Raw genomic sequence first — 13,322 nt, forward strand, 5'->3', positions numbered from 1 at the left:
TGGGGATCTATCCCCAGAGCGACTGCTAGAGATCACTTTTATAACAGGGCTGTAGGGAAACACAGGTTAGTGTCTGCAGGGGCCTGGGGTCCATGCAAAATGTGCCAAAGGGCTGCAGGTTGGGCACCATGGGTTTGGATATTTGGTCAGGGAAGCTGTCGTTTTTAATAGAACATTTATATGTCCTTGTTTTTACAGTGGGTACATACGCCAGGCATGCATCCAATGCCTTGGATTGCACTGTCCTTAGACCCTCCTAGTCCCTTGGTTCTGTTTGTGTTTCTTACCATGCGTCAGCACCGCTGTGCTTTATCAATATGCTGGGATTTTTCTTTTTTTTTTCATTTACCACTGCTTTATTAATGGTTCCTTAAATGATGGTCTCTAACAACTACGTTTTGGCAATGGTTACAAGACACAACTTTTCTCAAACTTGTTCCTGGTGCGATTAATCTCTACTCAGAGCCCAGGGGGGCAAAGCCTCCATATATATCTTCTTCCTTTCCCCAGGTTACTTTTTAGTTACACCCCGTTCTTTCATTTTATCACAGCTCCAGGCTGCTTAGCAGCGTGAATGGGACACAGAGAAGGCAGTTGTTTTCTGTGTGATCTTATGGTGACTGGCACTTTATGGGGCAGTAAAACACCTATCACCACACCATGCATGAATTCAGCCTAATTGTCAGATTGCACAATGAGCAAATTATAATTACCTGGGATATGACAAGTTTAATCCTCATACAAATTTATTGGTTAGGCCATCCCAGAAACATCTGGATTCAATGTAAAATGGTTTACACGGAGGACACCAACATCCTATTTCTTATTAATAAGACACACTGGGGAATGGCCAGTAGTAATTGCAGTACTTGATCCTAATAATATTACAAGCAGCAGTGTTTTAATGAGTGACAGCCATGTTTATGGTGTGCAGATGGGAAATCTAAAAACAATGCCCACTTATGGACCCAAATTCTATATACTGTATATAGAGGGTTTAATTTCGGATAAGATAGAATATAGAGATGTGGAGAATTGGGGCAGATCTCACATCAGGTTCAATAAAGAAAAGAACAAGGGTTGGACAAAATAAAAGGAATCACCAGGTAAAAGAACAAAATTGTTACTCAGTATGGCGTTGGACCACCTTTGGCATCCAAGACGGCCTGAATTCTCCTGGGAATTGCCAAATATAAGTCTTGGATGGTGGATAATGGAGTCTGATACCACTCTTTATGAAAAAATCGTTCCAGTTCTTGCAGATGCTGGAGATGGAAAACAAACCTTGTTCTCAAAAATTGACGATAGTGGCTCTGTGATATTGAGCTCCAGCAACTGCGGCGCCTAGGGAAGGTGCAAGACTTTGTCTGCATGCTCATCAAGCCATGATTTGACAGCACCAGCTGTCAAATCATGAATCAGAGCATTACCGTCTTGGTAAATGTCGCTGCTTTCGGCAAACAATGTCTACACCATGGGGTGCACATGGTCAGACAAAATTTGTACATAATCACTGGCAGTGACTCTACCTTTCAAGGTGATTATGGGGCCTGCAGAATACCCAGATATGGCTGCCACCATGCTTTACCACTTGCACAAGACAGTCCTGGTTGTATTCTTGGGACGGTGTTCATCGCATGTAAACATGTCCAGGGGATGGGAATAGTGTGAAGCTTGATTCGTTAGACCATATTAGTCTTCCGTTGACCAATAGTCCACAATTTATGGGTCTTGCACCACTCTCTCTTCTTCTGAGCATCTATTTTAGTCACTATTGATTTGGCAATTGCAGCTCACCCGTAAATGTTTTGCTTATGGAGTTCCCTCGGTGCAGTTTTTGTGGACACGGGTTTTGGAAGACTGAGATTGAGCTCTGCAGTCACTTTTGCAGCAGTTGCTTTCTTATTCCGGGTCACAATCCTGAGCAATTCCCTTTTGTCTGTCTTTCTCGGTTATAGGACCATGTCGACTGCACTTATGTTTACCAAATGATGTTTTCTTGGAAACTGTATATGCCGTCAAAACCTTTGATACTGTACCTTGCAATACGGCAAATAAATTGGTAACTTTTGTCAAAGAGGCACCAGCTAAGCTGCACTAACAATTTGCCATCTTTGAAGCTCAGTAAGCTCTGACATGACTCCATATTACTAGCAGTGCAGTGAATGACAAAAGTGAGGCTTTCCACCTGTTAGCTAGGTGTCTCATTACACAGCGGAAGCAAAAGAATGTTACGTCATTTCCGCTTTCAACATGAAACATGTCGTAACTTTGACACCTGCAAACCATGTAGTATTCCCATTTTTTTGTCTAACCCCTGTACATATATAATAATTAGGTATCCTAACAAGTAGCTGAATGACATCTTATATACACTATGGCAGCCATTCTCAGGTTCCCTGGATCCCTAGGGTTCCTCTAGAGGTTTCTTTCAGCTGTGGTTAATTAATCTCCCATGTGAGGGTGTCTGCATAGTTCCGGGGCAAACCCCACTTGGCAAAATCCATAGCATGACATAAGTAATCTTTTTACCTACCTGTAAGGGCAGCATTCTGACCACCACTTTAAGGGTATAGTCTTCCCATTGACCACTAATGTAAGATGCAATTTCCCACTGACCCCCCAATGAGTTGGTTTTAATAGTGGTTCCCCGAGCCCTGAAAATAATTTCAAGAGCTCCTCTAAGGTAAAAAGGTTGAGAAAGGCTGCATGATTGGGTTGATTTATGAAGACAAATAGGTTGTTTTCTTTTCCAAGGAGTTTGCATTTTGCAGGGGAATATTGTCTTAGCTTACTGAATGTGATTACAATTCTTTTTGCAAAGAATACCCAATCACATGCAAGGAAATGGGGAAAAAAAAAGTGTTTTGATTGCACGAGATTGGATGATGGACATTAGTGGAGGTTCACCTCATTCAATAAGCGAAGGAAAAATACACCGACAAAGTCAACAGCCAACCCCTATAAATCATTTAAGAACACATGATGCTGCCAAGACAGAGGAGGCTTCATAGCTGCCTATCTGTTTAGGAAGTATCTGCATAAGTCATTCATTTTAGCTTCCTGTATTCTGCAGAAAGACCACTCATCGAGAGAGGATTCAACGCTCATTCTTCTTTTTGGTAGAAGCATGACCTGTTCAGTATGTTGCAGCTCCTACACTGTGCAATAACAGGCTGGTGATGGGTTCTAGACCAAGCTTCACTGCTTAACCACTTCCTGTCTGGACACTTTTACCCCCTTCCTGACCAGGGCAATTTTCAGCTTTCAGCACTATCACACTTTGAATGACAATTGCGCAGTCATGCAACACTGTACTCATATGAATTTTTTAAAAAATTTTTGAGACAGATAAAGCTTTACTTTGGTGGTATTTATTCACCGCTGGGATTTTAATTTTTTTTGCTATGTAAATGAAAGAGTCCAAAAATTTTGAAAAAAGTGTTTTTCTAATAAAATTTTGCAAATAAATAATATTTCATCATAAATCTTGGCCAAAATTTATTCCGTTATCTTGTTAGTAAAAAAATATAAGCCAAATTCGTTTATAACCAAAAATGATAATTTTTAAACTTTTTTTTACATTTTTATATTATGTTTTTTTTTTTTACATTGTCACCCTAGCAGTACAGTGTCACCATGGTAACACTGTACTACTTCTCTCTGGCTGCATTCTTGCAGCCATTGAGAACTACTAAATCAAAAATATATATCCCAGCGCCAAAAAGAAAATACTAAGACTTGAGAACGCCCTGTGGGTGGGGCGAAACGCGTTGACGCACTTCCGGTCCGCCGTCATTCTGGCTTATGTCACTTCCGGTGTTTGGAACGCACGCCGAGTGATGCGGTTCAAGCGGCCATCTTAGTGGTGGAAGGCTGTTCATCCTCTGCAGATACTACAGAAGCGTGAGATCCCTATATTTGCAATTGTGGAAATTGGTTATCTTAAAGCCATCTAGGCTATTAAACAAGGCTTTTAACTATATTTAAACATGCGAGTGGCCTTATTCTATCTTTATATTCTATATTAAGTGGCAGTATTACACTATGTAGTTTCTTTCTCTATACACCATTGAGGACTCCATGGAGGAATAAAGTGGAGGCGATTAATATTCCCAGTCAGGGTGAAAAAGAAGATTTGATCTCTTTTGGAGGGGTTATAGGATCCCTTATTTCCTATAAGGCTCATTACTCACCTCTATCTGGTGAGTGCGGTCAATATTATTTTTCACGTGGTGGACAGGTGGAAGCACATTTTGAATAATTTACTATTGGTCTTGATGGGAATAAGGACTTATTTTCACATGGACACTTATTGTTATTTTTATTTACTTGTATAATTTTGTTTGTTTTGTTATGCATTGAGAACTACTGTGTGAGCTGTGATTGGTCACAGCTTGTCACATGGTACAAGGCTGTTGTGAATAGCCTTGTACCATGTGACCTCTGTGATCATTCACAGATTTCACACGTAGTAAGCATTGATGTCACAAGAGACATCTTGCTTACTACTTTGCATGTGATCACGACCTCGTACAGAGGTCCCGTCCGATGATCGGTGTTTCACTGTGTCCGGAGGATACAGCGGGCACCGGATCGCGGTGCTGTGTGCTCCCAGGGAGCGCACACAAGCAGGGTGCGGGGAGGCCGTTTATAAACGGCCACCGACCCTGCAGTGCCACCGTCCGGCCGTTTATATACATTTTATTTAATTTCCAAGCGGCCAAGCAGGTCCAAATGAACAATTTCCTTTACAGATGTGCCCACTGGGAGTGCACAATAAACTGTATGTAATATCAGCTACTTACAGTAAACAGGACTGTGTTCCAGCAGCAGGGAAGGAACTTCTCATCCCATTTTCCGAGACAAACTGGAGTCGGGATGAGTACTGCTCAGCTATTCACAGGAAGCATTGTATTTTAAGAATGAAACTTTGCACCTCAGCCAATCGGAGGAAGCCTTATATTCAGAGGTAAAATACAAACGGTTCCATTCACAAAATTAAGATCTGCAGTAAAATACTTCTTAGCATTTCGCAAATCTATTTTTGTAATTCACTAAAAAAAAACGCTTCCAAAATACCACATATGGTATTCCATCAAAATTTGCAGTATTTATCTCAATTAATCGGTATTTTACTGCATGACATCATATCCACTGGGATGGATACAGAGGGGAGGGATTAGAACATCTGTTAGTTTTTACTGCTGTCTGTGCCCTTGTTATAAAGTCACCCTCTCTAATTTCTTCTATTTCTCCTCATCATTGCAAGTGAAATGGAAAGAAAATCCCCCTTTTGGTTGACATCGGAACACTAACAGAGGGGAAATCTCCCCAATGGGAAACATTACAAAAGAAAAACTGAGGGTTTTATCCCTCCCTTAGGCTAGGTTCACAGCTCTGCTTGTTGCCATTGATGCATTTTGCTGGCATGTTTTGCTTTTCTGAATGCACGTTTTTTACGCATTTCGCTTTTTTTTGCCAATAGGAAAGTATTGACTTTGATGTGACTTTGGATGGGTAAGACTTTGATGCAGCTTTTTTTTTTTTTTGCAAAAGGAAAGAGTTCTATTCATATAGTGCAACCTTGATACTACTTTCAAGCTACTTGAGTGCAAAGTCACATCAAAGTCAAACCCATCCAAAAAATCACATCAAAGTCAATACTTTTCTATTGGCAAAATAAACAAAACAAAAACACAAAACACAACACTTGCATTTTTTGGTACAGTTCCTTGAAGTCTATTGCACAAGAAATGCAATTTGCTAAGGTAAAAAAAGTCCCTGACCCTTTCAAAAATCTGCACAGGCTCATAATGCACAGACGTGAACCAGAGCCACAGGCAATCATGTTAAATGGACTGCATTTCTGCAAACTGGAAAATGCACTGAAATCCACATAAAGTGTGAACCTAGGGTAGCTCTGTCCAAAATGAAAAAATAAAGTTTTGCCTTTATTTACACTTTAAAGTAATTTTTGCTGTGACATATTTGGCAAAGTCATTGCTAGATCTTTGGACAGGCCTGTTTTGTCTTGCTAGAGAATGGCCATTGGGGGATATTTACTAAAACTGGAGCCCAGAGAATGTAGTGCGGCTGTTCATAGTAACCAATCAGTTTCTAAATTCAGATATGCACTCGCCTACAGGATTTCTCTAGAGCCTCTCCCATCCTCTGGAACTCCCTACCCCAGTATGTCCGGTCAGCCCCTACCCGGTCTTCCTTTAGGCGATCTTTGAAAACTCACTTATTCAGGGAAGCCTACCCCACCTCCACCTAAGAACTGCACTTGAGGCACCTCCATCAGATCATCCCCTGTAGCGATCATCTTTTTTACCACCTCCCTCTTCCTTTAGATTGTAAGCTCCACGTGCAGCGCCCTCCTATGCCTTCTATACTGAAATGTATTGTAATATCTCCCTTTATACTGTAAAGCGCTGTGCAAACTGTCAGCGCTATATAAATCCTGTATAATATTAATAATTGTTTAACCGCTTCCCGACCGCCCTATAGCAGAAGTACTGCTACAGGGCGGCAGGGATGCGCAAAATCACGTATATATATACACGTGATTTGTATTTCTGGGTAGGAGGCGCGCGCTTCCCTACCTGTGCCGCTTTTGGCTCCTTAGCATGTCAATCACCGGGTCGGGGCCACCGATTCTCGGCCGGGACTCGGTGATCATCGGCGGAGCAGACAGGGGAGAGGTCTGTATGTAAACAATATAGATCTCTCCCCTGCCAGCACGAACAGGCTACTTTGTATTGCTCTGCACAGCAGAGCAATACAAAAGCAGCTTGTTTCCCTAGTAAAACACACACAGCACACATTTAACCCTTTGATCACCCCAGATGTTAACCCCTTCCTGCCCAGTGTCATTAGTACAGTGTCAGTGCTTTTTATTAGCACTGATCACTGTATTGGTGTCACTGGCAGTCATTTCCCCCCCAGTGTCAGATTGTCCGCCGCAGTCCCGCTATAAGTCGCTGATTGCCGCCATTACTAGTGAAAAAAAAAAAATACAAATAATTCCAGTATATATACTGCCATTTGTAGATACTATAAAGTTCACTTAAACCAATTAATTTACATGTATTGGGATTTTTTTTTTTTTTAGCAAAGACATGTAGCAGAATACATTTTGGCCTAAATTTTTAAATTTATGACGAAATTAGATTTTTAAAATATTTTTATTGGCCAATTTTTATTAGCAAAAAGTAAAAAATATTGTTTTTTTTTTCAAAATTGTTGGTCTTTTTTTTGTTTATAGCGCAAAAAATAAAAAAAAATGCACAGGCGATCAAATACCACCAATAGAAAGCTTTATTTGTGGGAAAACAAAAGAACATAAATTTCATTTATGTACAGCATTGTATGACCGCGCAATTGTCAGTTAAAGAAACACGGTGCCGTATCTCAAAACAATTGCCTGGAAGGAGTATAAATCCTCTGGAGGGCAAGTGATTAATGACTGACAATAGCACCTAGTAGCCGATTGGTTACAGTACTATGCAGAGCTGCACCAGATTCTCTTTGCTCTGGTTTTAGTAAATCTCCCCCATTGTCATTCTCTGAGGTTCTTCAAAATGTCATTCTGTTATCCATCTGGCAAATCTTTAAACTAATGACACCTTTCTCCTAACAGCTCAAGTTTCACACCTTTGTAAGTATATTTGTCTGTTCCTAATCCCTGTCTATCTTGAGAAATTTTTCGCCAAAGATATGTGAAGAATGAAAGCATCCTCACTACATATGACATACTGTGTGTTCTAACAAGGGATTAGACCATTATTATTTATTACAGGTACTTATATAGCGCCATCAATTTACACAGCGCTTTACATATATATTGTACATTCACATCAGTCCCTAACCCTCAAGGGGTGTACAATCTAAGGTCCCTAACTCACATTCATACATACACATACTAGGGCCAATTTAGACAGGATCCAATTAACCTACCAGCATGTCTTTGGAGTGTGCGAGGAAACCGGAGTACCCAGAGGAAACCCACGCAGGCACAAGGAGAACATGCAAACTCCAGGCAGGTGGTGCCGTGGCTGGGATTCGAATCAACGATCCTAGTACTGCCAGGCGGAAGTGCTAACCATTTAGCCACAATGCATGTACATTGTATCATGCTTTTAGTTACTGGGAGATTTATGCAACAACATGCCTGTATATACACAAAAAAGTCTCTCAAAATTTGGTAAAATGACAGGAGGAAATATACAAATTTCACAAAAATTAACATTATTGTGTTTTTATCCATATGTTGGCTTCTATGCATTATTGTTGAAAGACAAATGATCCAAAAATAGTAGATGATTCATATCATATACTTCCTGGAATCTATCTGCCCTTAGCTCAGGCATAGGCTGCTGAGAACCCTCCCCTCCTGAAGACTGCTGGAATGTATGACATCATTTGCCTAAGCAAGGAAACCAGGAAGTAGCTGAAGAAATGTAAAAAAAAAAAGTTTAACACAAGTAAATACCGCGACGAACTCGATGCCTGACCCTGCCCTTCTCACCAACTTGTGACAAAGGCCTGGCCAATATCACGCCACGCTGTCACTTACGTAACAATGCCACACTCCACTGCACCCTGCACAACGATTTTCCAGCGTGCAGGGCCACAATCTTGGTGCCAGCAGTCTGAGAGCGATTTTTACTGGGTTAAGTCAATTAGGCAATTAACCCTTTAAACCACCACCACCACCTTTTTACCATGAAGGAGGAAACCAGCAGTAACAACTAAGATTTTAGAATAAATGTCTGTTTCACTCACTGTCACCACCGATAGGTATGTTCAGAGATTTATACTACAGTAGCACTCTTCAAGAGATGGGGATTCTGTTAGTTTGCATTAAAAGCCTTAGAGACAATTTCAACACTTTTCAAAATAGGGTTTAATAATGGAAAAGGACAAAATGGTACAAATAAAATATTTACAGAAAAAGGGTGTTACACAGAACAAAGAGAACAAGCAACAGCAACACAAACAGGCGAAACAGGTAAATACTTGCAAAGTCCTTGGTTTTAGCAGAGCTCAATCGATCAATCAAAAATGGAAAAGTGGCTCTCTCAAGTCTGGTTAGGTGTTTCTTGGTTGGATGTTAAAACCAGAGCTGTCTAAATGTCCTGGCATTTCCCTTTTCTGTGGTATCAAAGGGGTGTTGGCAAGCACCATTTGACCAATTAAGCAGTTGAGAAGTGGCCATGGGGAGGTCACTGTGTTTATGACTGTATCGTGGCCCTCCCCTACACGTGGTTTTATATGCATATTTATGCCTTTCATATGTACTGAAGGCGTTCTGGAAACTGTGTTTGTTATCCTTGGACAGGAAATATAATGCTGAACAATAATCTACCATAGTACTTCAGATGGGCCTGTCACCCAGGAGGTAGGAGACTGCCATCTCACCCTCTACCTCTGTATGTGCTAGCTTAGTCAGGTATGACCTCAATTTGTTCGGTATGATATTCCCCTTTGAAATATATACATAATATTATATTGTAAAGCACTGAGCAAACTTTTGGCGCTATATAAATCCTGTATAACAATAATAATATTAATGTGTCTTGGTCCTGTTTGATTTTGTGAATTGTGTGTGAAGTTGTGAATTGGGCAGAGGTCTTGAAAAGGTTGCCTCATGCCCGAATGCTTTCTGGGTACACAATTTATGGCACACCATGTGTTCCTAATGCTTTAATTGCCTTACAAACCATGGGCGACAGAACTGGAGGATTTTGCCATAGTTTTACGATAGGTCAGAAGGAAGTGTTAATCTGTAGATTTTTTTATGGTCAGCAGAAATTAACAGACATCTTGCCAGAAATCCTTTAGCTATTTACAGCTCTGGCAAAAGCCTGTGTGTTGGGGTCTGCTGTCCCTAAATTGAGATAACAGGCCCTTTGAAGTGTGTTAAAAGTTAAGGCTATGTATTCCATGAATTGAGGGAGGAGGGAGGGGGTAAGATCTCTGGGCTATGACTTTCCTCATGACAAAAAATGGCTGAGAAGAAAATGGATGTTGCATACAGCTTTCATGTGCCTAATGTACATAACCATTACAAATAGGATATACTTCCCTATCTATTTACTAATGGTAGCAGCAGAAGAATTAAAAATAGTCAATGTTGAGTGAGAGAGTGAAGTTCCACTTTGAAGAAGAACAAACAATAAAAATTGTGTTTAATGACACCTTTGCAAGACCGGTTTCATTTTGCATTCAAACTGCAAAGTATCTTTATTGGTTTTTATAAAAATATACAATTACATACAAAAGTACATAATTAAATGAGTAAAGTTTGGTACACAAATAAATGATTTTTTTTTTTTTTACTGTACTTCTACTAAAAGTTCTAATATAAGATGCACAAAACAAATTATCCTGCCTTTCTTAGTACATAACACTGCAGCTCAGGCTTGGCTCCAAGAAAATAAACTGCGTTCTGATTGGAATAAGATTTACTGACATACAGTAGAGATATTAGTAATCGCTATTAACCCCCTACCCATTTAAAAAAGAAAAAACAAAAAAACCTAAGGCTTTCCCCATTGACCTGTCATTGGAATGAAATTGCAGCGAGTGCTTCAGTATCGCTTTAAGGCATCAAATACCTAAACGTACACCCGTGCAAAGGGCTGTCTGCACCCACACAGGATGCACAGGTGTTCCATGCATCTGTGTACAGCCAGTCCCATTCATGTCTACTGAGATGCAGCTGCTACAGGGACACAGCCGCTACTCCCAATTTGACAGCTGTTCAGTTGTGTCTGAATGAACACGGTCTGTGAATAGGTGAATGAGACCTAAAGGGTGTTTCCTACTGTGTACACTACACTGGACCTATGCATGTGCAGATATTAGGGTGCTCCATAGCTGCGGTTATATCTGAAGGGACGGATTCACCCCACCAAGAAAATCTGGTAAACCGCACCCGTCATTGGCAAAAGAGGAGTGTAGAAGAGGAGTGTAGAAATTGGGGTCTACTTAAAAAAAAAACCCTTTTAGCGTGCCTTAACCAGCAAATAAATATATGTAACAAAACAGTTCCCATGTTATTTATGCTGATATACTATGTTTAGGGCATACCTATGTTCAGTGAAAAATACAGGAATACAAATAAGGGTCAATGCACACTAGATGCCTGAAAAAAATGTCAGAAAAAAAAAAAAAGTGGCAGAAAAAAAAGCTCATAATGGCTCGTACTGCTCATGCATTTAACTGCATTTGCAATCATTTTTTTTCAAAAACATTCCCCTTTGTTCATTTTCCACTATAATCAATTTACACTTGAAAATACTGAACGTGCTTAGATACTGTGATTATGCAAAGTCAAGCAGTTTGTTCTGCCCGGAAAACTCTCCAAAACGAAATTGTGATTTTTTTTTTTTTTTTTAGCCTTTAAACGCTCCTTTTCAAAGATGCCTGCAAATGCCAAAATGTGCACGGACACATAGGCTAACAGGGTTGCTTCTACAGGCTGAAGAACAAAATGCTAAACGCCTGTATCAGCAGCCCAGTGTGTAGGAGACCTGAAGCTTTACTACATATACATTTAGGCTTCACGCACACAAGATGTTTTTGCAGCTGCTCCTAGGGGCATCTAGCATTTTTTTTCCAAGCCTCTAAACTCCCCTGCATGTTAGCCTATGTGTCCATGCATATTATTATTATTATACAGTATTTATAAAGCGCCGATAGTTCGCTCAGCGCTGTACATTACAAAGGGGGACAGAACGTGTGACAGAACAATAACAATACAATGCAAAACATGAGGGGATCGAGGGCCCTGCTCTTTCGAGCTTACAATCTAGGAGGGAGGGGATAGTGGTACAGGAGGAGATAGCTGTGGGAGATGGAGTGGTAGGAAGAGTGGAGGAGGTTGGCAGGTTAGCAGGGGGTGGGGTAGGCTTCCCTGAAGAGGTGGGTTTTCAGGGTGCGCCTAAAGGAGAGGAGAGTAGGTGATAATCTGATGGGTTGGGGCAGGGAGTTCCAGAGGATGGGTGACACCCTGGAAAAGTCCTGGAGGCGGGCATGGGAGGAGGAGACCAGGGAACTAGAGAGAAGGAGGTCTTGTGAGGAGCGGAGTGTGCGTGCTGGGCGGTACTTGGATATTAGGTCAGTGATGTAATTTGGGGCAGTATGGTGGACAGCTTTGTACGTCAGTGTTAGGATTTTGAATTTGATCCGTTGTGCAATCAGAAGCCAGTGGAGGGATTGGCAGAGGGGGGTGGCGGAGATGGAGCGGTTGGAAAGGTGAATGAGTCTGGCAGCCGTATTCAGGATCGACTGAAGCTGGGATAGCCAGCGGCGAGGCAGGCCAGTGAGGAGGGAGTTGCAGTAGTCGAGTCGTGATATGATGAGGGAGTGGATGAGCTGTTTAGTGGTTTCTGGGGTTAGGAACGTGCGGATTTTGGCGATGTTGCGGAGGTGGAGTCTACACGACTTTGTTAAAGATTGGACTTGGGGCTGGAAGGATAGGTTGGAGTCCAGAATGACACCAAGTACTCTGGCCTGCGGGGCGGGTTTGATGGTGGCGTTGTTGGATGAGATGGAGAAGTCAATGGGGGGTGGTGTCCGGGCTGGGGGGAAGACAAGAAACTCGGTTTTGGAGAGGTTCAGTTTAAGGAAGTGGAGCGACATCCAGTCTGATATGTCGCTCAGTAGGTCTGCATACAGACTTTTAGAAGAGTTTAATGACAGGAGAGTTCAGAGGCAGGAAAAGAACCCTCTGCCAGTGCATCCAGTCGCAGCAAAGTTTGGGCAGAAAAACCGCTTGACATTGTAAAAACATCTAAACGTGTGTTAACTTTAGCAGAGTTTAGCGCGTGAGCATTGTTTAATTTTAATATACAAAATAAATGATTTATTCTGGCCAATAAAATGAATTAATGCCCAAGAGCTTGACACTTGTAAAAGTGTTCTGACACTTTTACATGCATCAGGTGTTTTCTCTGCAAAAGCGCTGCGGGCTTCTAGGAGAGCTGCATGTGCATGAGGCCTAAAGAAATCACAAGTTTGCCAGTGGCCAGATTCTATAGTCTTTAGTGTAAACAGAAGTGAAAGTGCATGTACCATGACTGTACTGAGCTCTGCACTCCAAGCTGTCAGAAGTTTTAGTTGTAGGATCCCTACAAACCATTATAAATTGTACATATGAATCAGACAGGTGGCTTCAGACTTGGAACTACCAATGAGGTTTATACTTTCTCCATATGAGACTGCTTTGTGTCTCTTGTCATGGTAACTTGGTCACAGAAATGTCAGCAGGAATAAAATCCATGTCCTCAGTCATCCTTCCAAAAAAAAAG

The 13,322-nt window shown here is 41.2% G+C and overlaps 1 protein-coding gene across 2 annotated transcripts in view; it reads right to left on the bottom strand.

The window, feature by feature from the left end:
* The window catches only part of ARPIN (actin related protein 2/3 complex inhibitor), a 96,366-nt gene that overhangs the window by 47,426 nt on the left and 35,618 nt on the right, over positions 1 to 13,322 (bottom strand). Inside the window, exon 6 of one of the 2 annotated variants that reach the window (XM_089687624.1) lies at positions 8,894 to 13,307. The exons of the other annotated variant lie outside the window; for it this stretch is intronic. Coding sequence (XP_089543750.1) covers positions 13,299 to 13,307 — 9 coding nt within the window. The 3' untranslated portion in view covers positions 8,894 to 13,298. Of the gene's footprint in view, positions 1 to 8,893; positions 13,308 to 13,322 lie in introns of those variants that run through there. 2 annotated transcript variants of the gene reach the window in all.

This window comes from Staurois parvus, unplaced genomic scaffold (assembly GCF_062004578.1).
Source record: "Staurois parvus isolate SC_StPar_1 unplaced genomic scaffold, SC_StPar_1.0 ptg000432l, whole genome shotgun sequence".
Classification (NCBI taxonomy): Eukaryota; Metazoa; Chordata; class Amphibia; order Anura; family Ranidae; genus Staurois; species Staurois parvus.